The following is a 27,302-nucleotide window of genomic DNA, read 5'->3' on the forward strand; positions in this document are numbered from 1 at the left end:
CCCTGTCTCCTGCAGGGCAAGAAAATCCTTGCAGGATCTCCCTCCTTGTCTTCTGCCAGGTGAAGCTAGGAGCTGCTGTTGTTCCTGAGGAAATTCCCTGAGCTTCTGGCTGGAGTTCTGAGATTTTTGACTCTGCTGCTGCTGTTCTTCTTGCCCAAGCTCATTTTGTGGAGGAGATGGATGTGGAGGATGTCCCCTGCACCACTGCACCTGCTTTAAAACCTGTTTTCTGGTGTGCCAGGACCTGGTATCCAGGGGTTTCATACTTCTTGCGTTTTCCTTAGGAAGCCTGACATGGGCTGAGCCCGGCGTGGGGCCTGCCACGTGTGTCTGCAAATGCTGGTTTGAGGTGCCCATGGCTTCTGGTCTTCGATTGCCCTCACTGTGAGAATGTTTCCCTGACACTGGGACAGCATCTGTCATGGTTCATTCTGTCCTTCTGTGTCTCCCAAAAGAATGGCTCCACTGCTTCCCTGAAAGCAGCTGTGGGTAGCACCAACCCCACTCTTCGCAGCCTCTTCTGCCATCTGCAGGGCTCACCTGGGCTGTGTGTCCCACACCGGGGGAGCCAGACCTGGCCAAAGCTCTCTGCAAGTGCCAGAGCTCCCCATGCTGCCCTCACACAGCCTGGAATGGTCTCCCCACCCCTCTACCAGAGCATGCCCCTAGACTGACCGGCCATGTAGGGTTTTTTTCCATCAAGACACTGGAATCTGATGAATTTCAGGAGGTTCCTGTCAATCTCTGTTAGTCAGGGGGCTGACAGACCACTCATGTGCACTGTGGACAGGCAGAAGGGACTGGTTCAAAGGCTCCTAGGGATGGATGGGATCCCTGCCCCACCCCCTGCTTTGCCATGAAGTGGGACAGACCCTTTCTCTGGGGACTCCCTCTGGCCAGAGCCCCTCTTTGTGTGCCAGCGCACGTGGGTGTAAGCTCAGCTCTGCAGGCTGCAGGGTGGGCTCCCCACCACAGCTCATGACACTCACAGGGGCTTCTTTGGCCTTGCAGACCACCTCCTTTGGTGATGGCCAGGAAGAACCCATCCCAACCCTCCCCACAACACAGGGCTCCGAGCTCATCTGGTTTGAATTATATTTTTCAATAAGGTTTTGTGAAACACTGTATCAAACTTTGTACTAAAATACAGATATATTACAGCTACTGTATTCCTTTCTCCACTGATTTTCTTGGTTTGTTTTTCCAATTCAGCTGGCAACAGCACTCGCACGCTGGCAAGACCCAGTTGCTGCGGGTTCCCGTTGACCTCGTTCTGGGGGGCAGCTGTCAGAGGGATGTGGGCACCTCTGGGCTCATGGCTGGCGGAGGGCACTGGCAGGAGTGCTGGCACCCACTCCATCCCGGGTGGCTTTGGCTCCCAGATGATGTTTCAGCACAGCTCCATCCCCCACCGCCACCCCGCAGGGCCTCAGGGCACCACTTACCTGCTCCAGCGGTGCCTGGTGAGGCGCTGGGTCCTGCAGAGCCCTTCACTGCCATCCCCCAGCAGCCTCCACGCTCCGTGGCCCCATCCCGGGACCGTGGGTCCCACTCTGCTCCCTGCTCCCTGGGTCCAGCCCTGCCAGGGCCGCCACAAGCCCCTGGGGGCCCTGCTCTGGGCCCCGCAAGGAGCCCCAGCTGCTCGCACTGAGACACGGCCAGTGCTGAGGACTTTATTGCATTGCGAGGGCCGTGGTGATCCGAGCCCCTGTTGCCAGGGGAAGCCCACGCACACAGGCTGGTCTGGCCAGCAGAGCCACAGCCGGGCTGCGGCCACCCGTGCCGGGGTGTGGGCTCTCGGGTGCTGTGTGTGGGCCTCGGAGGCCGCCGGACTCAGCGCTGCCCCGGGCGGCGGCCACCGGCCCCCCGCACGCCATCATCGCGGGGCAGCGAGCTACAGCCACGAGGCCGGGTGGGCACAGCAGCGCTCGGGCACACCCGGCCGCGCCGTGTGGCAGGGAAAGCCTTGCTGTCACCAGTGGAGATAAAGCACCGTATGGGGATGGGGAGGGAAGGCGTTTGGCAACAGCCCGCGGCCGGCTCGGGGAGGGGTCTTGGCGGGGGGATCCTGCTGTGCCCGCCCGGGGGTTTTGCATGTTGAGCTGCTCCCACTTACCAGGGCTTACATTCAACGGCGGCGCGAGTCGGGTGTCCCACGGCCGGCGGCAGCAAGGCCCCTGCGGTCCCCGCGCTGAGGGGAGCGAGCAGCAGCCTGCGGCCCCGGCCACGCACCAGGAAACACCATGTCCTGGGCTGGACTCCCGGGGCGGGGGAAGAGGGGGCTCGAGTCACTTTACCCTGTTTAGAGAATATGAATTTACATGTAAAAGTAGGGGTTGGGCCCCATCCCGGCCACCGGGTCCCCTGGCTGTGGAGACAGGATCACGGAGCTGTACAAAATGGGAGTGGGGAGGGGTCCGGGACCCGGAGCAGCCGGCACGGGGCGTCACTGGGTGCGCGTTCGGGTGGGAGGCAGCAGGTCAGGAGTCCTGGGGATGTAGAAATCTGTTAAAAACTCCAAGACTGTTTTTTCCTTGAAACAAAACCGCAGCTGGATTCTGTTCTTGAACAAAGCGGATTTGAGGCATCCTCCCCCGGCGGCGCCCCACAGGCAGCGGTGGGTACGGAGCTGGCAGGGTGCGTGGGATGGTGGTGCCGGCGTGGACATGGAGGTGGCCGTGGGTGCGGCGGGCGGCTGGCGCATCCCTGGCACGGGCTCCGGGACCCGGAGGGCGGCGCGGGACGCTGTGTGGCCGCTGGCAGCAGATGAAGGGCAGGAGAGGGAGGGAGCGCCCAGGCTGCCGGCCATGGGAAGAGGGTCCTGCTGTGGATGGTCGGCCTTATATCCTCTGTGGGGAAAGCACAGCAGGTTGTGGACGGTCTTGGGCAGGTCTTACTGCACCATTGTGCTACTTGCATGTGCCAGGTCCCCATCCCTGCCACCCTGTCTCTGCTGCCTCCCTTCCCCACTGCCCCCAACCCTGCTGCCTGCACAGCCAGGGTCCCCGCATCCCATCCCGTCCCATCCCATCCCATCCCACCCCAAGTCACGCAGACACCCAGTCACACCCAAATGCAGCACAGTCACACCCAGAGACACCATAAAGGGACAGGGGACAGGACAGTGACATTCAAGGCTTACCGCAGTGCCAACAAAATCTGTGGAAACAGAAGAGAGAGAGGTCAGGCAGGGCAGAGGCTCCGCAGCCCCTTCCCACCCTGCCCAGCCCGGCTTGCCTTGCAGGTGGCAGTTAAGCCCTGGGACCCTTGCCAGGCTGCCAGAGGGGCCAAGCCCCCCAGGCTGTTCCCACCCAGGATCCCCCCAGCAGCATGGTGCTCACCTTTGCTCTCTGTCTTGAGCTCCTCGTGCAGCAGGTCATTCTGCCGGTTGCCGAGAACAAAGGCCAGGAAGGAAAGGATAAGGGCGTTGAGGATGCCGATGATGGCCAGGATATAAGCCCAGCGTACGGAGCAGTCGCCCAGGGAGTACTTCCCTGTCTTCTCCCCGCACATGTCCCGTATGGTCTCTGCATCCCAGCCATCGGGAAAGATCATGCAGCCCAGCACCAGGCAGAGCGCTGCAAGAGGGAGAGGGGGGGGAACCATCAGAGACAATGGAGTGGCAGTGCTGGGTGCTGAGCCCCCCCAGACAAATACATGAGTGCAGCCCATGTCTGGCAGGGAGCCCACCTTGGCCCTCGACAGCCAGGCAATGTGGCAGGTGACAGCCACCTCTGCCTCAGGAGCCCCAGGGGCTGTGTTTTTTGCCTTCCCAAACCTTTCCCATGCACAAATAGGGACCTCAGGCTCCTGGTTTCTACCAGCATCAGCCACAGGATCAGTGGTTGCCCACGGGCTTTCCTCATCACCACAAGTTCCCTGCATGTGGTTAGGAGCTGCCGGTGCACTGCAGGCAGGGATGCTGCCTGTGGAGAGGACTGGCATCCCCAGGAGCCCCTACACCTGACCAGCACGCAGCCTGCAAGCACCACTCCCAGAGGGGTCACCTTCCCAGCAGGCCCCCACCCAGCACTCTGTGCTGAGCAAGGAGACATCAGGGAACGCAGGGATGGAAATGCCAAGACAAAGCCTCTGACTGTCAAGGTAAGGAGGTGACTTTTTCTGACTACATTAAGTACAAAAGCTCCTCACCCCATATCAGCTGGAAAGGCTAAAAATAGTAATGATGTTGGCTGCGATGCCCTGCAGGTACTTCTGCCCTGAGTTAAGGAAGAACCAAGAGGCTTGTGCCCACACCAGTAAGAAGTTCTCTCTCCATCCCTTACAGCAAACACCCTGCAGGCAGGCAGCTGGCAGTCTGGCATGAGCCTTCCTGGTGCTGGCATCTGTTTTGAACTGCTCTCCATGGGGAAGGGGAATCCCAGGAGGGAGGGAAGTGCCTGCAGGGCATCACACCAAGAGTAGGTACAGTCCTCGCATCACAAAGAGCTGCACCCAGGAAAGGACGGGGAAAAGGAGAGACCCTGGCACACAATGTCACGCAGCAACTGCTGCCTGGTCCCTGACTCCTCCACCCACATAGCAAGCCTCCTTGGTAAAAGTGTCTTTTGGACAGTGGCAAGCCCTGCATGCTGATTACTGCAATGCACAGCCCGGTGCCACCCCAGCACCACACGGCTGCACAGAGCCAAGCTGATGTCTCCAGCACATCGTCACCAGGGACTCCCAGCCAAGCACAGCCTGTCTGGGGGAGCTCCCTCCTCACTGGGACTGGGCCAACCCAAAACCATCCCTCTGCAAGGAAACACAATCAGCACCAATTCCATGCACTGCATGGTAAATGGTGAGGAGCAGCCTGGCCTGCTGCTGACCTGGGCACCTTGGAATGGGATGACATTAATTCAGCTGAGGGCCTGAATTAAAGGGGATCAGGTGCAGCATACCTGTGCCAGGGACTGTTCCTGTGAAAGCAGAGATGCTAAGAGGATTTTAGGATCGTCTGAGCTCCCAGTGCAGTGCAGCTGTGAAACAAGTTAAGGTGCTCTGTGGCAACCTCCAGCAAGGGTATGGGTTTGCCCCGACAGCACACCTCCGGCTGGCATGACCCAGCCTGGAAATGGGCACAGTTTTAAGAGATCTGCTGAAATCACTGAGGAGGAGAAAAGGATCACAGGTACACAGTGAGGCTGGGGAAAACACAGAAAGCAGCAGCTCCAGCTGCCTGGGTGGGCAACGGAGCTCAGCAACAGCCACTCTGGGCCAAAAGGAGAACAAGGCTGCGCCCAAAGTGGTAGGAAAATACGAGTTAAAAAATCAGGCACCAATTTTACCTGCACCAACAAGGGCTTGGGCAGGCTCCCAGCCTTTGTGCACAGCCCTCAGCCAGTCCTTCACAGGAGCAGAAGAGCAGCCCCTGGGTCTGTCGTTGGACTTTCCAGGCCTTGGCATGTCCTCTGCATTTCTGAGCTAGTATTATTTGGGGTCCAGGTGAGTCCAGCTGCCCCTGTAAAGCCGAAGCCTGCTGAGAGCTCACCACTCTGTAAACACCAAAGGTGTGAGGGTCTCCCAGGACATCTGCAGGTCCCAAACATGGCAGGACAGGCAGTGATGCATGAGGCAGTGGATTAACATGCTGGAGAGCCACAGCACTCATGGAGAACATGAGAGACAGGGTTTAAGGCAAAAAAGTAGGGTGGTTCAAAAAGGTATGGGAGACACTTGTGCAGTGGGTTGTCACAGCACAGTCACAGGGGACAGGCAGTGATGGCCACTGCCAGGACACTTCCTGGCTCCAGCCTGTGACTGCTTGTTCTGATCCCTCTTGTCCCCGTGTGCCTGCTCTGTACTGCACCAGGGCAAAGGGAGTCTGTGCCCTGTCCCACTGAGCAGCTGCAGGATCTCTGCCCAAGCCCTCACAGCGCATTTGACAGAATTAAACAACAAATTTACTACTGGGCAGAGGCATGTGCCCATGTCACCACACGTACCCAAATGCCTCTGTCTGAGGGTAATTTGCCTCTTCCCAAAAACTCCTCACTATTCCATAGCTCCCCAGGAAGTGGCTGAGGTGGGGCTGTGCTACTGAAGGCAGGTCCCCTCCTGGTGGAATGCAGCTCAGTGCTCTCCTCTTCCCATCTGTCCTATGTGTTTCCAGCAGCGAGCTGAGTCCTCTGCTCTGTCACAAGCAATTCCCTTTTCTGCACGTCCCCAGGCCACCCAATGTCCTGGAAACACCTTCCCGTGCCTGCAGCAAGGAGTGACTTTGAAGAGCAGAGTAAGAACAAGGAGGGGATCCCCACGCAGTCCACAGGCCTCAGCGCTGTCCTCTCCAATAGCTCTGAGGGACATGGGGTCAGGGCTCTGCCTGCCCATCCCTCTGCCCATGGCACCGTTCTGCCAGCACCTCCCACCAAATGCCCCAAGACCCCTTGCAGACCTACAGGAAAACCTTGGGGTTTGTTTAAAGCAGCCTATTTCTATCCCTTGCAACCACACGAAAAGCACCAGGTGATAACTGCTATGAAGAGCCACTACTAAAGAGAAAAAAATAACCTAACTCCTGTCCATTTTCCTTTTAATTCCTGTTCTTCTGAGGGTGTGGTGCCAGTCCTCACTGTCAGTGGCACCAAGAATGGCTGTCTGGTCTGTCACACCCCGGAGCTGCCATCCTTCCCCTAGCCCCTGGGCTCCAATTCCCTCTTCTAGAATTCTCCCAGTTGTAAAGACAGTTTTGAGAGCAGGCATTTCAATGATCACTGGGACAGGGTGTATGCAGAGGGAGGATGATCCTGCTGGGGCTGGTGCTCTGGCCCCATAAAGCTGGCATTTCTTGACTTGGCTTTACACCGGGTTCATGGCTCCTCACTCCTCAGTGCTCCCTTGTAAAGGTCCATGAGAAACAACATGGGCATCTCAAGGGGTTTTGATATACTCACAAAAGAAATTAATCAGGGAATAAAAGGGAATTAAAAGGGAATGCAATGTTATGACTCAGGCTGCAACACTGGAGTGAAATTTGAGCAGAAAGAGGCGGCTTCTCCTGGCAGGGAACACCTCCTGCTACAAGGATGCATTTAGCTAATTTGGACTGTCTGAGTAACTCCCATGTTTGCTGAGTGCCACTGCCCCACTGTCCTGAGCAGCTGTGCCTGCAGGATTAAAATTTGATTTTTTAAATTGCTTTTTTTGTCTAGTTTAGTCTGCAGGTGTGAGTGAAAACTGGCCTTTACTACTTCTGCCTGCCATGGGTGGAAGGAGCTCAGGACATGCCCTGCAGCTGAGATGCGACCTTCCTCAGAGCATCACACCACCACAGAACACACAGACGGGAAGATGTGGCGCAGTGGGGGTAAAACCAGCAACCACTGAGTCCAAAAAGGGCTTTTTAAGCCTGGTGTGGGGACAGCACATCTAAAACCCCAGGGAACAGGGGCTGGGCTGTGCTGTTGGGGTCTAGAGCGGCTGCTTCTCAACAGAAAACCTCCTAAGAGCTGAGCACCAAAAGGAAAGGGGACAAACACAGTCCCCCTTCCTTCCCCTAAAAACTGAAATCCCTCAAAAATAAATCAACACTAAGGCCAGCGTGCTCAGGACGGCGAGCACCGGCCATTTACACAGACACGAGCTCCCTTACGGCGTTTTGCTCCACAGGCTGCTTCTGTGCCAAAAAATCAGCAGGATTCAGAATAGAGTTATGAGTTTGTATGAATCAGAACTGACAGTTACTTTATCTGGAACAACACTTAAGGGATGTAAGCTCCAGGACACGAGCGGCTCCGAGACGCCCGGCTCAGCCCCTCCCCATGAGTACACAGGCACATTCACAGCCGCGACGGGAGGGCTGCGCTGCCGTGCAAACCCCGCGGCTGCTGCTGCGGAGCACACGGCGCTGCACGGACGCAAGGGATGGGCTGCAGCCCGGCTCCTGTCCTCTCTGCAAGACCTGAGTGGTAGGGGAAGAAGAGAGAGGAATCTTCAGGAAAGCTTTTTTGGGGGGATCCAGAAGACAGTAATTCAGCAAGTGCTGAGGGGTTTTGCAGTGGTGTTATTTTTGCTGCAAGGTCAGCAGGTGGAAGTGGTTCATATATGGGTAATATTTCTCCCTCTGACAGAGAAAAGGCTTGAGGATAAACTGCAGTGTCACAGGATAGCTAAGGTTGGAAGGGAGCTCTAGAGATCATTTAGTCCAACACTCTTGCCAAGGGTCACCTAGAACAGGTGATACAAGAGCATGTCCAGATGGGTTTTGAATGATTCCAGAGACAGAGACTCCCCAACCTCCCTGGGCAATCTCAGGCTCAACAGCTGTCCCAGTTACACTCCAAGCCTGTTTGAAGCAGTGGTATCTGCCTCATATTTTTTCATTAAGAATGTCAATGAATGACTTTTATATCCATGAAAACAATATTTTGAAACCTCAAAGTCTCTGAAAGGACTTGGGTCTCCAGCAAGTCACAGTCTTGAAGATAAGCCCGTCCTGATGTGGCTCAGCAGAGCCACTGCATTGCTGCCAGAACCAGGGAGGATTTTGGGGTTGTAGCGCTCACAAGTGCCACATCCTGCTTTCCTTCCCTTGGGGCTGAAGCCACACCACCACACAGCTCCACCATGCTCAGCCCAGCAGCTGGCAACGATTCCCCCATTACTCCTCTCCATGGATATACCAAAACCACGCCATGCAAGGGGTCCCCACTCAGACAGCGGAAAACACAGCTGAGGTACAGAAGATTAAGCCCTGCTTAAGGATCTGCCTCTGCTCTCAGGCCTTGGAAGAGCCCATCCAAGAGGTGAGTGTAGCTCTGAAGGGAGTCTCCCAAAGGGGAAAAGAGCTCAGATGGATATGTACTGCCACATTCTCCATCAGGAAAGGTGGCTGGACACATCACAATAAATGCCAAAATGCCACGGATAAGGACAAAGCTCAGATCTAAGGCCAAGAGCATGGCCCCAGGTGGGAAGGCACCCCATGTTTCATGTATCCCTTAAGGAAGGAGTGTGAAGGTCTCACCACACTGACTGCTGGACCTGCACCTTAAAATGTGGCCAGTCAATTCCTCCATGTAAGCAGGATGGTGTGCTCAGCTGGCTTCCTCTTTTGACCCTCAATAGACTCTAAGTACAAAGCCAAAGACGCTCTGGAAACAACCCTGGACCCACTCATGGTAATCATCCTGGTGAGAGGCACATGGATGCAGTGTCACACAGAGGTGGCTGGGCTGTCTTGCAAGGGCATAAATGCTGGGCACCAGGACAACTTTGTTCAAAGCTTGGAGTTAACTCACAGGGTGACTGTGTCTTATGCTATAGTAGAGTAATGGGAATCAGAGGAAATGCTCAGGCTCCTGGGCAGCCTGGTGGTGGTGTATTCCTATGCCCTGATTTTCTGCTGATGAATCCCAAGGGGGATCACCCTCACAGCCCATTTCTCTCCAAGTAAGCATCATCCCATGGAACTTTCTGAAGGTGGTCCTCCACTAATTCAGAGTACTGGGGTGGCATCAGGTGCTGTCAGTCATACAGTTGTTGACATGCTCATGTCAAGGGCCCATCTCTGGTTTTATAACAGAAGGATTTAGCAAAATCTCCAGTTTTGCGTTATTGGGATTTTGAACAGGGCAGATGGCCACGTTTCTATTTGCGATAAAGCAGAGTCTTTCCTCTTAATTAGATCCAGTTTCCTCTTAGGGGGGCAGTGGCTTTTGAGCTGGAGCTTTCTGTCAAGCTCTAATTAAACCCTGCCTTGATTGTTGTCCACTAATTACACATGAATGATTTAAAGTTTGTTAGGTTTTTTTTGGATTTTTTGAAAGAGATTCTGAATCCCTCATCCTCCTCCCCCACACTCCTGCAGCTGGTTTAGATCCTCTGAAGAGCCCATCCATGCCCACAATCAGCAGCCCTTTACTCTGCACCAGCCATCCCACAGGGATGGGGTGGGGACACCTCCGCCCCATCTCTCTGCCCATCACCTGCCTCACCTGGCTTTCACCAGGGAAACCAAGAGACTTTGGGCCTCACAGTTGCTTCTGCCATAGTACTGCAAGTCCTTCTTCAGCTAAACCCTCACTGAGGCAGGAGGAATGTCCTTTCTTCTCTGCTCCTCCAAGCTCTCTGTTCTATCAGAATCCTCCAGCCTCCCAGCCAGGTGAATCTCTGAAGTTTGCCATTATGATGTGCCAGAGCCTGCATCAGGCTGTATCCCTGCCCTACCCATAAGATCTGGCCTGTGGTATTCCCTCCATAGGTTCTGGCAGCTCCTTCTCCATGCATAAGGTAACATATCCACTTGTGGCTGCCTCAGATGTGCCCAGGGAGCTTAGCCCTGCCTGACCCCTGCCAGACAAGACTCTCTCTTGCTGGGACACACCACACCACCACCTCTGCATCCAGGCCCTCTCTGATGGGAACATCAGCTTGTCCTGTAGGACAGCAGCTCTCTCATGCTGTCCTGTCTCAGGACAGGGTGGAGGGCCAGTCTCTATTAATGCTGCCTTGGACTTTCCCGGACAGAGAAGCCATGGAGCCGTGCTGCTCCAGGAGAGCTCCAAGACAACCTGGGGTGGCTGGGCCACAAACGCCAGCCCATGGCCCCACTGAGCTGAGCACTCAGTGTTCCCGCAAGTGCAGTGAAAACAACACGTGTAATTACAAGGTGCAAAGTGTGACCAAGGAGAAGCCCCAAGGCAAGGTGAAGGGTACCCAGCGGTGACAACACCAAAGGGCTGTCGTGGCCACCCAAACCTGAGCCAGGACAGGACAGGAAGCACTGGGGAGAAGACCCAGGGCTGCCTCCAGTGCAGTGCCCTCTGCCACACAGCTCCCCGTGCAGCAGTAGCAGCTGGGCACTCCAAGCCACTTGATTAAGCTGCCGACAATCGGCAGGATTTGGGCTCTGAGCTTGCTTTAAACTGATAAATCTTCAGGACAGGGAAAATTAAAGATGAGGGAATTTCCTGATAAGCCAAGGCAGCTCCAGGTCTGGCTATGGCCGTGATCTGGGTGAGGGGAGGTCAGGCTTTCCAGCCCAAGCCAGCTGCAAGGGAAAGAGCTGGGCTAGCTGAAAGGTCCTCACACAGAGGGGCTGTATTCTTCCACATCAAGGACTGGGGCCCTTCTCACAGAGGGGAGGAATGGGGTCCTTTCCGGGCACTGTAGGTCCTTCCAGTGGAAGCTCTAGGTTTATTCACACTTAGTGTGCAGTGGAGAGTTAAGTGTTTGTCCACACTCAGTAAAACTGGGCAGAGAACGAAGTGAAGGGTCTTGCTACCAATTGAAGCTCAACATCATTCCTCAGGTTCTTTCTCCCAAAAGGACAGATCCTGTGTGAGGACACCTTGGAAGTGTGTGCATAAGGGGTACTTGGGATCCTTTTCATTATAGGCACCAGGTCCCCTTCTGGGGAAAGGTCTGGAGTGAGGGTTAATCACTAGGCTTGTGTGGTCATGTCTGGGGAAACATCAATTTAAATGTATGGTGCTCCTCTGTGGGAAGCACTGGAGAGAGCTGGGAGAGGTCTGTCCTCACAGCCCTTTGATGACGCAGGAGAGAGGGGGCCTGGGTACAATCTGTCTTTAAGGGGGAGCTGAAAGGTGCTTTTACAGGGATGGAGAATCCATACACGGGCTTCTTCCAGTGGTGAGGTCCCTTTGGGGGCGGAGTGTTCCCCTAAAGTGAGTATGGGGGACAACCCCATGTCTCTGGGGTTGACAGGGAGGCTAGTCCCTGATGTGGAGTGTGCTGGGGTGTCTGAATCCCCAGGGATTTAGGGGGCTGATCCAGTGTGTCCTAGGCCATCTTGGTCCTTGCCTCTGTGCAACAGACCCTGTTGAAGAATGTCCCAATGCTGCTCCTTGACTGGGATGTACTGAGGTGCCCCATAGTAGATCTCTAGCCCAGGATGTCCTGAGGTGCTCCAGGCTATCCAGGCGTCCCTGGGTCACTACCTGTTTTGGGGTAACCTGAGGTGGGTCCCTGATCCAGCTCTCCCTCTGACTGTGTCTCAGGGAGCCTCACGTTTCCCTGGGGTCAGACCTTGCCTGGGGAATCCCAGGTTCCAATGCCCTGAGCAGGTGCCAACATTCCTGGTGCCAGTGCCTGGTCTGAACGTCCCAGGAAGCCCCAGAGTGTCCTGAGGACATTTCTTGGCTGAGAAGACCCATGGCCCTACAGTGCTTGTACCTGTCCAGCCTCCTTGAGCAATCTCAGTGTTCCCCGTGGCCAACCTCTGCCTGGGAAGATCCAGGTGCCAGTGCCTAGAGCCATCACCTGTTTGTGGAGCTCTGTCAGTGCCAGTGCCTGGCCTGCTTGCCCCAGGAAGTCCTGGGACGTCCTAGAGCCAGCTCCTGGCTTGGATGCCCTACGGATACACAGTACCTGTACCCAGCCCAGCTTTCCTAAGCATTCCTTGTGTCCTTTGTAGCCAGGGGATACCAGGGAGGCCTGGGTGCCAGTGTCCCAAACTGGTGCCCATTCCTGCTAATCTGCCAGCACTAGCACCTGGCCTGGTTGTCCCAAGAAACTGCGGGGCTGGATCCTGAAACCACGGCCCTGCAGCGTTTGGACTCAGCCCAGCTTGCTTGAGCAACCTTGGTGTCCCCTGTACCCAGGACCCCAGTACCACCGCCGGGGGCTCCCGGGGTGCCGCACGCTCCGCGCTGCCCACATCCTCCCCACCCGTCCCCCGCCGCCAGGCCCCGGGGCAGGCCGGTGTTCCCAGTGCCCGTGGTTCCCGGTGCCGCCGTGTACCTGCCAGCAGCTGCATCCAGGCGCAGATCTTGTAGACGGTGGCGGTGTTGCAGAAGAAGAACAGGGCGAAGCAGGTGATGCAGCCCAACGTCAGCACCATGGAGAGCAGCACGAAGAACGCGGCCGCCTGAAAGGCGCCCGAGGGAATGGTGCTGAAGTCGGTGAAGGAGCCGCGGCACGACAGCTCCCGGCCCGCCAGCCCGCTGCCCACACAGTAGTGGAACAGCCCGAAGTACCCGGGCTTGGGTGTGTTAACGCTGTCGCCCACCCAGTAGGGCTGGATGAAGACCACCACGTTGATGATGGCGAAGCAGATGGTGAAGATGGCCCAGAGCACGCCGATGGCGCGCGAGTTCCGCACGTAGTTGTCATGGTACAGCTTGGAGGCTTCCTGCGAGGGCAGCATCCTGCCGGCCGCCGCTGCCGGAGGGCGGGAGGGGCCGGGGCGGCGGGGAGCCCGCCCGGGGTCGGCGGGGCGGGGGGGGCCGCGGCCTAAGAGCGCCCGCGGGCTGCCGGGCCCTGCGACACCCGCGCCGCCATCTTGGCTGCCGCCTCTGCGCCCCGCGCGCTCCCGCCGCGCGCGCGCGGCCGCGCGCCCCCCCGCCACTGCGGAGCCGAGCCCAGCCGAGCCCGGGCTCGAGCCCAACCGAGCCCAGTCCGGTCCCGAGCGGCCCAGCCCGGCCAGAGCCCAGCCGAGCCCGAGCCGAACCGCGACCCGCCGAGCGCTCCCCTCGGGGATCGGACCGCTCCGCCTTCGGCTGCGTTCGTCTCGGGCTCGGTTCGGCTCGGATCCACTCGGCTTGGCTCGGCTCGGGTCGCTGGGCCCATTCCGCTCCCCCGGTCCGGTAGGACCGTTCCCTGGACCGACCCCGCCCGGGGCAGCGCCGGGGCACGGCTCCGGTAAGTGCTGGAAGGTCCCCGCGTAGGTGCCTTTGGCCGGAGTGCGCCCGCAGAGAGAGCGTGCATCCTCCCGCACGCTTCACGAGTCTGGGGGAGGCCCGCGGGTTGCGGGCGTAGCCCCCCGGACGGGCAGCAGACCTTCCCCACCCTCTTGGCGGGGACGGAGCAAGTAAGTTGTCGCCACTGTGGCTGCGCCCGCTCTGGGGCAGCAGGAGTCGACCCAAAACCTCTGACAGAGCGAGGCCAGGTACACGGCTGTGCCAGGTCAGATGTGGTGACAGGGCTGGGGTACACAACGTGCGCCAGGCTGGGTGTGGTGGATGACTGGGCTGGGGTAAACGGCTATGCCGGTAGTGTCACACAGGCTGTCAGCACTTGTATGCCGGCAGGTGCCCTCGCAAAATCCTGTCACCGCATCGTCAACCTCGCACCGCTCCCAACCAGCACAGACCAGACCACGTCGGGCCAGTTTAACTGTCAGGCAGCGAGATGCACCGCGGTTAGCTGCAGCTGAACTCGGCTGTCATTAAATGCTTGTGAAGATTCACAGCTGATTTGCAAATTACACAAATGCAGATGAAAACCACATTGTGTTCCCCTGTTAAGAGCCAAGGAGCCGTGTGCCTCCGGCTGGGCACGGGCAGTGCCCGTCGCCCTCGGCACGCACAGCCCGAGCTGGCTCCGTGACACTGCCCGGACACACGAGCCAGTGCCGCCCTCAGGCGTGTTCCGGCAGCGATACCGCTCACCCCGCAGCTCCTCTGCCCTGGGCTCAGTGCGTGCGACCACACTCCGGGAGGGGCTTCTTTAATTAAAGCCCGCCTCGGGATTCTTTCTTTGGGCAGCGCCCTGGGCACGCCGGCCAGCGCCACGGTCGGACCCACTCGGCGAGGCCTGACAGCGTTTGCCGCGTCTCTCTACAGGTCCCAATGCGGGGCCGGAGCAGAGCCCGGAGCCCCCCGGAGCGGGGCTCGGAACCCCGGGGCGGAGCGCGGCGCGGCCCGATGACGCCGGGAGCGGGCGGAAGGGGCGCGTCGCGGGCGGGCGGAAGCGGCGGGCGGGACGATGGGCCCGAGGCGGCGGTGAGCGGCGCGGGCATGGCGGCGGCGGCGGCCCGCGGCTGCCCCCCGGCGGGCTCCGGGGACCGCGCCCTGGCCGAGCTGCTGCTGGAGTTCTCCCGGGTACAGTACCGCGCCAAGGACGGCGGCGGTGCCGCCGCTGCCAAGGTGAGGGCACCGGGGCGCGGGGGGCGCGGGGAGCGGCGCGGCGGGCATTGAGCGGTGGCTCTGCGCAGGTGGAGCGGATCGAGCGGCGGTGCCTGGAGCTCTTCGCCCGCGATTATCGCTACAGCGTGATCCCCAACGTGCACGGCGAGGTCTGCGCCCACTATCCGCGGCACATCGTCCTCCTGGAGCGCGACGTCGGCGCCAGCCGTGACTCGTAAGGCCCCCGGTTCCCGTGTCCCGTCCCGGGCAGCTGACGCCCGGCGGAGTTGTTGTCCCGGGGAGCTTCCGCGCCCGGCGCTCCGAGGCTCCCGGCGGCCGGGGGAAGCCCTGCGGGCTGTGCTGTGCTAATTATAGCCGGTGGTGTCAGCCGCTCCCGGGACTCCCCTCGCTGCCTGCCGGGCTTGCCGAGCTCCTGTGGGGCTCCTCCCAGGGCTCTTGGGCCGCCTTGGTGAAAGCTGCCAAGCTGAGCCTGTTACTCGAGGGGTGTGAAGGAAAAAGGGGTGCTCCGGGGCCGTGCCAGCTCCGCTGCGTGTGGCCCTGGAGTAAACCTGAGCACAGCGTTGATTCCTGACGATTGTAGTGTTGCAGCTCACCCGAAGGCTCAGGGTTGGGAGCAAGCCTGTGTGATGCTCTCCCTGTCTTGATGAAGCGCCTGTGGTCTTGCAGCAAGGCCTCTGATGTGGGAAATTTTAGTCTGCAAATCGTCTCAGGGCAGGGGGTCTGATAGGGGCTAGGCAGACAAGACAGTCTAGACAGATATTTCTGTCATTTCAGACAAGGTTCCAGGTTATTTCGTCTCTCCCCGCCATGGTGAACAGGTCTGTGGGCGCTGAGGTGTAGTGAGCTAACGCGAAACGCTTGTTCAGTTTGGTGTACATCTGAGCCAACACATCTCTGGACTTTGACCCACAAGCTCAGGATCACGCTGGTCTCACTTCTGGCTGAGTATGAGCTGCTCCTTCCAGCTCCAACCACAGCCTCTCATTTTTTCTTTTTCTTTCAACAAAACGTAGTGCAGTTTTGCAGTCTTGACTGTGTGTCCATGACAAGAGTAATGTGTTCAGAAGGAGGGTCAACAAGTCCTTCTCACATGTCCAGCTGCTTTGCCTGAGGAAGGAAAACCATCAGCTGCCATCCTGGCATGTAGGCTGGGTGCTGTAGGAGGGGGTCTTTGGAAACCAGCCACAACTGACTGCCAGGTGGGAGAGTTTCTGCCTAACAGTTGGATGAGATTAGAAAAGATTAACCCCCTTGCTGCAGAAAAACAGGAAACTGAAGTTTGAAGCTCTTAAATGTAACTGGGGGAAGCTTTAGGGAAGAGAAACTGAATGCTTCTGCTTTTCCTGCTCTCGCAAGGGGAAAGGATGCTTGATTTTTCTGACAAGTATTCAAAACAAGAGTACTTACACTTGGTGCCCCATTTTCTTCCGTGACCTTTGCAAGCCAGCAGTGACAATTAACTGTATTTATATGGATTCTTGGCAAGTTTTGATTTAGTGTCTCAAAGAGAGTCACAAAAACAGACTACACTTCATCATCACTCTCCTGATTCCAAGGTGTGATGATTTTTGTAAAAGCCACCAAGTGATTTTTAGACAAATGCAGCTTTTAGTTTAATCATTTTACTTCTACGGAACAATTATGAAATAGAGACCATTGCACGTCTTGTGTTATGGAAGGCAATAATCTCTTCAAGTGGGCAGGACACTCCATCTAGGACAGTCTCTTTGGCTGCCACTTGTGGAACCACAGAATAGTTTAAATTGGAAGGGAATTGAATTAAAGATCATCTAGTTCTGACCCCCACCGCCATGGACAGGGACATCTTCCACTAGATCAAAATACTGAGGGCCCCATCCAACCTGGCCTTGATCGCTTCTGGTTTTATCTTTGTAATATTTTTAGTCAGCTGGTAAGATCTGCTTGAGGTATTCACACTTCTGAGAATACTGAGGTGGTTTGGAAGCAGTTTTCACGTGTACAGATTCTTTGCTGTACCATCATTTCTGCCAATACAGCTGCTTCTGGAGCCATGTGGGGAAACAGCAAAAAACTGATATTTTAACCCAAATCAGTTCATTCTGTAGCTCGGCAGCTGCAGGAAGAAAGGATGTTGCTTGATCAAAATTTGCCAACAGTAAAATCCAAGAAATCCAAGCAGATGCAGGAGGAATTCTGTGTGTTTTGAACCTTTTGGACTTGGAAGCACTGCCGTGGAGTTATTTCAGTAACACTGCATTTAAATTCTTGTTTCCCTCTATATTTTTCCTTTGCTTTTGCAAGGGAAACGTAAAGGGAGCTGGAGCAGAGTGCAGGATATGATATATCTCTTAATTGCATGCATTCATTTAAAAACAGCCCCACAACCAAATCTGTGCATCGGAATCTTTAGAATTTCAAAATAGTTTGGTGTTGGGAATTATACACAAAGGCATCTCTTCTCACACTTGCTCATATTTTCCTGCCTTTCCAATTAGCACCCTCATGTTCACATTGTTTAAAGATTAGCTTGGGTTTTTGCTCTTTAAATTCTGGTATGTCAAAGGTCTTTGGAGCTGGACAGCAAAATAATTGTATATGCAGGAAACTGTGAAAAAACTTAAACCACCACCATGAATTCTGAGAACCAAATCCTTCTTAAAGAAAAAAAAAAAGAAAGAAAAAAAAGGATTTGAAAGTCTTGTTTTCTGTTTCCCTGCTTCCACTGCCACCACCTTGTATAATATTTCCCATAAACAGATCGATTTCCATTTTAATAATAGTTTAAATTTTTTAATCTTTCCCAGAATGGCAGCTGCTGGTACATTGCTCCACACTCTCAGTTATTCTGAAGTCTAGCAGCTTCCATTAACTTCCATCATAAAGATAATTATTTGTTCTTAGGCCAGTGTTGTCCTTCACATTTGAGTTCTCCTCTCTGGACCCGATATTTTCTGAGCCTGAGAATTGCTTGCTCTTCACAAGGGAAACTTTTCAGCAGTTTTCTTTTCCCCTAAAACAGCTTGTGTGTACAATATTCCTTTCCCATAACAACAGGTGTTGTTTGCTATTTCTGTTACTGAGCAAATGGGAGAAGTGTCAGTCCTATGGACCAATAACGTGCCTTTTAGTGCTGCATGTTATAAAAGGGGCTGAATAAATTGTAAATAAAGCCTTCTGATTTCTACTGCCTCCTGACTGGAGTCAAGCATCTTTATTTCGTGTCCTATTGCGACACTCCTCCTCCTCCGCTGTATTCTCCTTCACCCTGATGCAAATATTGCTGTGCATCTGCTCATCTTCATCTGCTCTTCTCATCAGACCCTGGTGGTTTCTCTTGCAGCATAGACTGTCCCTTGGCCATCCTACTCATCTTCCTGTGCCCTTTCAGGCAGGGGTGGGTCACTAGAATCAGTTGCTTTATCTCAGCTGAGAGCCTGTGCTCTGTGCAGTAATGCTGGGACTTCTGCATCTCTCTAGGGAATTTCCCATGGTCTTATTTTTCCCCTTTTTCAGATTTACCATGTTGATAATGTATTAACACCCAGGGATCAGGGAGTTCATCTCGCTCTTCTACCGTGCTGCATTGCTGGAAAGGGCTAACTGGAAATTCTTGTTAATCATCTCCAGGTGCATAGCCATGCAGTTTTATATGTCCAGACTTCATCTGGTTTTTAATATATCACTCTGAATGCTTCTCCAATTCCAGCTCTAGTCCTCTCTGCATTGACAGTCCCTCTTGGAGGTCTGTGTAGTTCAGAAGTGAGTTTGGATTCCTATTAAGTGTGGGCTGATACTTGGACAAACTCGAGCAATTTTAACATGTTTCCAAAATGTCTCCTGGTATGAAACAATTAAACAGTTAAACAATTCTGTTTTAACTTCAACAAGAAAACCAAACAAAATGTAGTTCTGCAGATGCAGGTGACATTAATCTAAGTACCCTGCTTAACCCACTAGCTGATTTAGTTGTTTAATTACCTGGCAGCACGAATGCATGAGGATCATGGAGTGTTCTAGATTTGATTTCTATTATATTTCTTTTTTTCTTGCAAAACTGTCACGCTGATAGTGAATTCACTGTGGTGGTAGTGCTGAGCTGCTTTTGATTGGAAAGGTGATAGGGAGGAAAACAGAAGATGCTTTTTTGTAGACACCGGCTGTCCTTCCTAGTAATGCACATGTTAGTCTGTGTTCAGACCCTACTGATGGTGCTCATATTGCCAGTTTCTGATGGTGCTGTCACATCCTGTGCATTGGTCCTTCAAAATAAAGAAAAGGAGTCAGAAAAGTGTCCAAATGTGTTGTACAGCAGCAGAAACAATTCTCAAAAAAGTGTTTTCATGCCTACTAACTTCAGAGCTGAGTTCTAGGGAAAAGGATGGGATTGCAGCCCAGGGTGTCTGTGGAGGCTTTGCTGAAAGACGTGTGAGAAGATGTTCTGTGTATTGACCTGAATCTCTGCCCACTAGGTATGAGAGCAATGTGCAAGTTGGCAAACTGCAGGACCTCATCAACCGGAGTAAGATGGCCAGGTGTAGAGGACGCTTTGTTTGCCCAGTCATTCTGTACAAGGGAAAGGTAAAGCTTCATGGGTTACCTGTCTTTAATGAGAAAATGACCTTTCTCTTCTGCCATTTGAACTGTGCAGCCACATCTTTGGTCACTTGTCACTTTTCCAAATGGTATAAAAGTCTGTGCTTAGGTAGAAGCAGGCAGCCTGCAGTAGCAGGTGGCGTTTGCTGTCTAGGCTGCATAAGTTGTGGGCACTTCAGGCTGCTCCCCCCTACCAAGTCATGAGCCTTGCACCAAAGAGCTAACTTTCTTTTTTTCCTCCTGTGTATGTCCCTTCTGAAGTCCTTAAGATATTTGGCGTTTCAGAGGGGAAAGATAATTATTGTCCCTGTTTGTCCTTTACTCTTCCCAGCAGCTCCCTTTGAGTAGCTTTCCTCTCTTCAGAGAAGTTTCCTTTGTCTGTTCCCTCGGGACACAAGATTGCATAAATGGTCTTATGAATGTGTGGTCTTGTCTGCAAGGGGATCTGTAAGAAAGTGAAATTAGATTTATTTTTATGTGAATTACTTAAACTGTGTTGAAGCCCTGTAGGAATAGTCTCATTTAGAATTTAGCTTAATTCAGTTTTCTTAGTTGAATTTAGAAACACTGTATGAATAGTAAAATCATACCTATGACAATTTTAATCTAGCTTGACTGAAGCCATCGTGGGCTGCATCTGCTGACCTTTTTCTGCAGGAGTGAACTGCCCAGAGTCATCCTGGGACCATCCATAATCTCATCCAGAGGAATGTGGAAATAAGGCTCAAGCAGGGTATTAACAGAGCATGTGTTGCTAACTTGGCAGGAACTGACTGTATTAATGCATTGGAGAACTGGAGATGAAAATATGATTTAAAAACTAGCTACTGATAAAGGCACTTGGGAGTTTACTGTGTTTGGAGAACTCAGTCTGGACCAGGGTTGCAGGGCAGACAGCTGAGAGGTCATAGCTGTAGGTACCAACCCTTTCTATGTAACTTGACAGCATATAGGCATGACAAGAGGAAGATTCCTGGAGCCTGTGTGATTAATTAAAAAATCTTCCTCCAGCATATTTGCAGATCAGCAACGCTGGCTGGCTGGGGCGAGCTCTATGGGCGCACTGGCTACAACTATATCTTCTCTGGTGAGTGAAAAACCATTTGTCACTCTCTGCATGGCAATGCTGGTCAGTGCTGGGACAGACACCTACATGTGAGGCCAAGCTCTCCTCAAGACCACTGAGAGCTCTAGCATGGGCTGCTTGTGTCAGGTTTAGCATGACAGAGTGAAGGCTGAAACCTCGTGTCCCATTTCCAAGCACTGTACTACAGGACAGTCACAGCTTGTAGGAACCTCAGTGATGAAAGAACTTGAGGTTGAAGAGTGATTTACAGGAAACATGTAGGCAAATAAAGGCATCCCAGAGGATTCAGGGTACCAATTCCCAAACACTGGGGATTGGAATAATGGAGGAAAGAGGATTAGAGCTTGCTGTTGCTGGATTAATCATTGGGAATCAATGTTCCTAATGGTGAGATATACTGGACTCCAGAGAAAGCTCTTCAGGGGAGTAGTGGGTGTCTGTAGTGTGGGAGCTGAAGCTTGGCTTAAAAAAGCCCTGCATACCATTTTTGAGGTGTCCTCTGGCTGTCAGTCATGGGTTTGACCTGCCCAGATACTTTGCAATGACAAGGAAAGAGTGGGCTACATTAGAAAACAAGATTTTCAGGAAGAAGAAATGTGGGGAACCACACTTAGATGTGAAGAGAAGGCACCAAACCATGACCTTTTTGTTTGTGTACATATCTTGTCAGACTGGGGATCAAGTTGGTTTACAAAAGCTTCAGTTCTTAATGCCTTTTTTGCAGGAGGTTCTGACGATGCTTGGGCAGATGCAGAAGATATTTCTGAGGAAGACTCTGCGCTTAGGTTTGTATGCATCATTGGAGTGAGGAAAAGGGAGTTTGGAGATAAGCTGACTGGCTCAGCCCCTCAGTTCTGCACTTTTCTCGTTTGGGTTTTGGGCATAGGCTTGAGACCCATTGCCAAGCTCAGGGTCTTGCTTTCCTTGCTTTTGGAAAAGAGTCTTGAGTATTAATGGCTAGTTGAACCTGGTGTAGCTGAAGCCTGCTAATCTATTGCCAGAGGGAAGGGCTGGAGACAGGAATATGTAGAGCCATTAAAAAAGGTATTTGAAGGGCATTGCTGTGTTTACTCCGTCAAAAAGTACATCTCCAGGCTGCGGAGATTGTGTTATATCTTATGTGTTTGTTGCAGAATGGAGTGAGATGTGGGAAGGGGCCACGAGCAGGAAGCTTGCAGTGTCAGTTTGCAGAGTCTGACTCAGATCTGTGGAGACAAGGCTTGTGCTGTGCTGCTTATGGCTGGAAGTGGTTCAGGGAGGAACTGTGGCTTAGCTGCGAAGAATCAGACTCAAGTTCCTTGCTTGCCTTGTTCTGTCTTGCAGAAATGCAGATTCCCAGCTGTTTGACAAGGTCAGAGGGCATGACATCAAGCTGCTTCGATACCTGTCTGTCCGATACATCTGTGACCTGATGGTGGAAAACAAGAAGGTGAAATTTGGCTTGAAGTGAGTTTGGGTTCATTTGTTTTTGTGCAAGCTTTGGTTTGCAGCTAGTGTAGCCCTTACATATGAGTTGCTGTCAAGCGTGCACTCAACATCCTGGGAGCAGTCCCTGGAAGAATTCTACAGCAGGATAGGTTAGTTGGTGCTGTTAAGGAAACCTTAAGGTTTTAGGCCACAGAAAACTGTATCAATGGGCAATATAGCTGCTTTCATCTATCTTCTTCAATCTGACTGGCTTTTTCCCTGTAGAGCTTATAGTAATGAGACAGTCACCCCTTCGGAAGGGAGACAGCAAAGGAGCCCTCTGTGCATAGGAACAGAGGGAGATGTTTCTCCTACTTATCTCAGAGAAAAGCTTTAGTGCTTCTGGGCTGTACCTATTTACGTGGATGTGTTGAGTAAGTTCTACCCCTGCTCACAACTAAGTCAAGTCATAGCGCAGGGAGATGCAACAGGTAGTTTTTTGGCTGCTGGCATCAGTGTGAAAAATGCTCTGTAAATATCTGCTGTTCTCCTCTTGTCCTGTGCAGTGTGACATCTTCTGAGAAGGTGGACAAAGCTCAACGTTACGCTGATTTCACACTTCTCTCCATCCCATATCCAGGTACAGGAATGATTTCTAGAGGGGTTCACAAGGGACAGGTGGCAATCTGTTTCTGGGGACTGGGAAATAACTCTGTGTGTGTATATGTAAATGACCATGACTTGCTGAATGCCATGTTCCCTCTAGAGAAAATCTTCTTTAAACCAAGAACGGTGCAATGAACCTGGATGCTCTGGCAGTGTGAGTCAGCATTAGGCACTCCTTGAGGTGGCAAAATAATTTCTCATCATTCCTTATTAATTCAGGCACGGAGGAAAAGTCCCAGAGGTGGAGCTGATTAAGATGGCCTTTGACATCTCTGCAACTCCAAACTACTACTTGATGCAAAATATTTATCTTGTTCTCTGTTATGTAAAAACCCAATTCTTAAGGGTAATTTCTAGTCTAGTGTTGCAGAGCTCCACTGTAAGAAATCCTCAGTGTTTGCAGAACAGTTCACCTGAGCCTGCAGTGTACGACAGAGGCAGCCCTTTGCAGCCTGTCTCTCTGGCTATATCCATCCCTGTGCCTAGCAACCACTGCTGGGTCACTTGCACTCTTAGAGATGAACTGAATATTCCTGCCTGCCTGCTGATGTCAGGCTTGGCGACAGGATCAGATGTGAGGCTGCTGTGGTTGAGATCTGTCTGCAGACTCTTCTCTCTCCCTAGTGCACAAAGAAAAGGAGAGGAGAAAAAACCAAAACCCAGCAAAACTCTGGTGGATGATCCAGACCCAGACTTTTCCATCATTGCTGGTTGTTGCTCTTAAACAAATTTTTAAAGGTGTATTTCCTTTAATACAGAAATTGATGGCAATTCAAAGAAGCTGCATGAAGATTTCTATCGAGTTTGCCGTGCAGGTTGCCAAAGTTTGCAGAAATAAGAGCGTTACTGGTTTCTGTAGTACATAGCACAGATACATGTTGCTGCTGCACACATCACCAGACTTGGAACATGGTGAAGACTGTGGGCACAGGTCTTCTGTAGGGCTGTAAGGAATGAAGAAGAAGTGACTCTATAGAGTTAAACTGCAGAGTTGTTTCTGTATGGGATCTTCATATGATAAGCAATATTATTCAGTGAAGGTCCTTCCTCTTCTCCCCTCTGGGACAGCTGCTTTCTTTTAGCAGCTCTTCACTGTCACGCTAGAGATAAACCTTATAAAACTGCAAACACTCTCTGCAGATGTTGCCTGATTTCAGCAGTGCTGGTCCATGGGGGAATGTTGTCATTCTGTTAAATCTAAGGCATACACATCTAAGGATCACCAACCCCTCCAGTGACTGGCCAAATGCCGTGATACATTCTTATTGATGTTTCCAGGGTTGCACTGAAAGAATTTCTGTTTTGTAATTTGTTTTTGAAGTTATTCTGAGATCCTTCGCCTTAGGGTGGGCAAGGCAGTGTCCAGACAGAGTCACAGAATTGTTTTGGTTGGAGAACACCTTTAAGATCATTGAGTCCAGTCGTTAACTCAGCACTGCCCAGTCCCCCACTAAACCATGTCCCTGAGTGCCACATCTGCCTGTCTTTTAAATGCCTCCAGGGCTGGTGACTCCACTCCTTGCTGAGGGTGCACTTGATCAGTAAAGATATTAAACAGGCCTGGACCAAATTCTGAACCCTGGGGTACACCACAAAACCTGGGGACCAGACACCAACTGGATTTAACCCCATTCACCACCACTCTTTGGACTCAGCCATCCAGACAGATTTTACCAAGCAAGGTGTAAAAACTGTCTGTGAAAGACTTGAGTGAAAAAACTTGAGTTAAAATGGAGTATCTGTAGAAGCTTTTGGTATTTGTGGATGCCAGCAATTATGTCATAATCCCCCATTCTTTGCATGAAGTCATTGTTTAATTGGAGTTAAATCTCAATTGACAGACTGTGTCCTGACTGCATATTTGAGGATTAGTCCTGTCCTTGCACAAAGATTGTTTGTTTGTTTGTTTTTTCCATTGAAGTTACTTGTGACCTGTGGGGTGGGAATCACTCTCCATGCTCTGTGCCTGGCACAGAGGTGTCTGGGTGGCACTGCTGAGGTGTACACAGCACACTGGCAGAGGTGTTTTGTGTAGCCTGCAGGCAGCCGCAGTGCTAATGGTGCTCTTCAGCTGTGACTAAGTGACTGCAGCTTGCAGCAGAGACTTCAAATAGTTGTTTGAGAAAAGCTGAGCCAAAGGACACACTTAAGGAGGGGAGGGCTTAAGGAGGGAAGGGCTTGGGGGACAGCTTGGAAGTGGTTACGTAGCCCCTTCCTTCAGGTGGGGTAAATCCCATGCTTGAAAGAGAAGACTTAAATGTGAGAGAAATCACAGCCACCTCTGACAGAGCCCTTTCTTGTTACCTGCAGCAGATGCCCTGTGAAAGTCGGCTTTCCCCAGGGCTGTGCCAACGCCTTCTTTTGGTGATTCCTTCTCACTCAGCATGTCAAGCTGATGCTTTAGATCTGTGCAAAAGTCCATGGCCCTGCAAAACATAGCTCCTTGGTGAAACCTTTTGTTCAGGAAAAAAATTAAATCAGTCCCTCAAGCTCCCCATTTGCTGTGTTTGGAGTTTGCCCTTTGCTGTGTGTCTGTACTGCTGAGTGCCCTGGGCTGTTGTTGCTGGAGGCCGTGCTTGCACAGTGTACTGAGGATTACTGCTCTTCTCTTCCCACAGGCAGCAGTTTTGATTGGTTTGGATTTCTGGAGCCTGGGGTTGCCAGCACTCCTAGTCCCACAGGGCACTTCACTTGTTAGATACCAGTTAGCTGAATCGTTGTTCGTTATCTCCTTTTCTTGCAGGCTGTGAATTTTTTAAGGACTACAAAGACCGGGATTATACAGCTGAAGGTCTCATATTTAACTGGAAACAGGTACATAGATGTTACAAAATGGAGATCTGTGTGTTTTACTGGGCTTAAATCTTGCCTCCCAGTTCCTCGGTGATGGTGTGTATGTCATGTGCCTATTTCTGATCACAACAAGGAAATCAACTAAACAGGGAACATACTAAATTATTGATTGTAGAATTCATGTGCAAAATAAATGAATCATTGTCCTGAAGTCTAGGATGCTTGACCTCTCATGGAAGGTATGGGTTGCTCCCAGTTTTGAATTCTGACCTTATTGATAATCTTGGTTCTCAGTTCTTTCTTCATATTCTGTCGCCTGCTGAGGGGATGGTTGAGTGAGGCAGTCTTACAGAAATTCAGAGACTAACATGCCCTGCTTTCACTGCTGGGAGCACATAAAAGCTCCTCTTGTCCATTAGTCCTTCCAAGAGTCTGAGTTTATTCTTACATATTCAAGATTTTGTGTCCAAAGAGCCTTTGCTGAGATGTTTTCTTCTCATGCGCCATTTGGCATTTCTTGTCTTGTTTTTTTTCTGGAACTCACTCCCTTCAAGTCATGACTTTTCTCTGACCAACTGTGTTTGGGTTTTTTACAGGACTATGTAGATGCTCCATTAAGTATCCCAGTCTCTCTGACCCAATCTCTGGATATTGATTGGAGCGAGTACCAGGTGAGCAAAGTGGATGTCTCTGTGGGAGGTCAGGGATGTATTCAGGAAGGATCAGGAGAGATTTGAAATCTGACTTGCTCCTATTGCTGTAATCTGACTCATTTCATAGCATCCCAGTGGGGGCGAGGCTGCTTGACAGTTCAGAACAGCAGTGGAAATCCTGTACCCAAAAGCTCCGTGGCTTGCTGTGCCCCGAGGCAGCTGACTGTAAAGTCTGACTTTTTTCTGTAGCTTTCGAAAATTTACAATCCATTAGGGAGATAGGTTGCTAACAAAGGTAAGGAAACAGAAAGCAGTGTTCCCTGTTCTCAGTCCCAGCTTGACATGGACCTGCCCTGGACAGACTGCCTTGGCTGTGGGAAGTCTTGGGAGAGGTCAGCCTTCTCCTCTGTGAACAGAGCCGAGGGACTGGGCACCTTCTTCATGGGTATGCAAGGTGCCTTCCTGTGGGAGGGGAGTACAGAATCATAACTGACCATGGCAGGTCTCCACTCCTTAATATGGACAGCGTGGCAAACAGTAATTGAACTCTTCTGTTTGCTCAAGCTTCATAGGCTCCTTTTGTTCACACCAGGGAGTATCACCTTGTACTACTGATTAGTATGCTCCATTTCACACATCAGTGGGTCTGCCAGGTTTTGTGGGGATTGACTGTGCTGGAGCATGTCACATTACTGTACCCTGTGGCTGGAAGCACCACACAACCAGCAGAGCTCACTGTGCTGGGCCAGTGTTTGTTGTCAGTGATGAAAATACTGTTTAAGTGCCAGCATAAGCAGAATCACAGTAAAGTTGAAGCAGAACTAATAGAATTACAGCTTGTGTATGGCTAGAAACTTGTTCACTAGAAAACTGAGCAGCCAATATTTCTAAAAGGATATTAAAAATTGAAGAGGGTGTAATAAATAGATGCAGAAATTATTTGAGGCCTGGAGAACATGCTTCACTCAAAACTGAAGTTCTCAGTCCGTTTAGCTAATCACTAAGGTGATGGAGGGTTGACTTGATTAATGTGTAAGTACATCTGTAAGGAGAAAATAGTAATTTGAAAGCACTCTTCAATATGGGGAAGAAGAGCTGCATAGGAAGCAATATCTGCATCTGAAATCAGGACTTCAGATAAGGAAAAGCAGTCTTGCATGTTATTTTTGAGGATAATCTGCTGGAACATGCCAAAGGAGTAATGAGCTGTCACCCCTATTTGAGAAGCTTCTCTGGGCAAAGATGTTGCCGAGTGCAAGCTTCAGGCTGTACGTGAGGCAACTGAAGAAA

General features: G+C 52.2%; 2 protein-coding genes across 4 annotated transcripts in view; one reads left to right on the top strand and one right to left on the bottom strand.

The window, feature by feature from the left end:
- Positions 1 to 1,054: 1,054 nt before the first annotated feature.
- On the bottom strand, positions 1,055 to 13,225 carry LHFPL4 (LHFPL tetraspan subfamily member 4). The gene is made up of 4 exons (XM_066195689.1): positions 12,706 to 13,225; positions 3,342 to 3,578; positions 3,143 to 3,159; positions 1,055 to 2,849 (listed from the first exon to the last, which is right to left on the bottom strand). The coding sequence occupies exons 1-4, from the start codon at positions 13,109 to 13,111 to the stop codon at positions 2,841 to 2,843; spliced, it is 669 nt and encodes a 222-aa protein (XP_066051786.1). The 5' UTR covers positions 13,112 to 13,225; the 3' UTR covers positions 1,055 to 2,840.
- A 1,384-nt stretch (positions 13,226 to 14,609) lies between these two features.
- Positions 14,610 to 27,302, top strand: part of MTMR14 (myotubularin related protein 14) — a 31,262-nt gene continuing 18,569 nt past the window's right edge. For 2 of the 3 annotated variants that reach the window (XM_066195825.1, XM_066195826.1), the window contains exons 1-9: positions 14,660 to 14,831; positions 14,900 to 15,045; positions 19,283 to 19,391; positions 20,418 to 20,493; positions 21,218 to 21,278; positions 21,817 to 21,939; positions 22,467 to 22,540; positions 25,310 to 25,380; positions 25,956 to 26,030. In XM_066195825.1, the coding sequence (XP_066051922.1) occupies positions 14,703 to 14,831; positions 14,900 to 15,045; positions 19,283 to 19,391; positions 20,418 to 20,493; positions 21,218 to 21,278; positions 21,817 to 21,939; positions 22,467 to 22,540; positions 25,310 to 25,380; positions 25,956 to 26,030 (864 nt within the window). In that variant the 5' untranslated portion in view covers positions 14,660 to 14,702. Of the gene's footprint in view, positions 14,832 to 14,899; positions 15,046 to 19,282; positions 19,392 to 20,417; positions 20,494 to 21,217; positions 21,279 to 21,816; positions 21,940 to 22,466; positions 22,541 to 25,309; positions 25,381 to 25,955; positions 26,031 to 27,302 lie in introns of all 3 variants that reach the window. The other variant, XM_066195824.1, reaches the window with a different exon arrangement.

Source organism: Chamaea fasciata, unplaced genomic scaffold, assembly GCF_029207755.1.
Source record: "Chamaea fasciata isolate MVZ Bird 193981 ecotype frontalis unplaced genomic scaffold, bChaFas1.0.hap1 SCAF_13, whole genome shotgun sequence".
Lineage (NCBI taxonomy): Eukaryota > Metazoa > Chordata > Aves > Passeriformes > Sylviidae > Chamaea > Chamaea fasciata.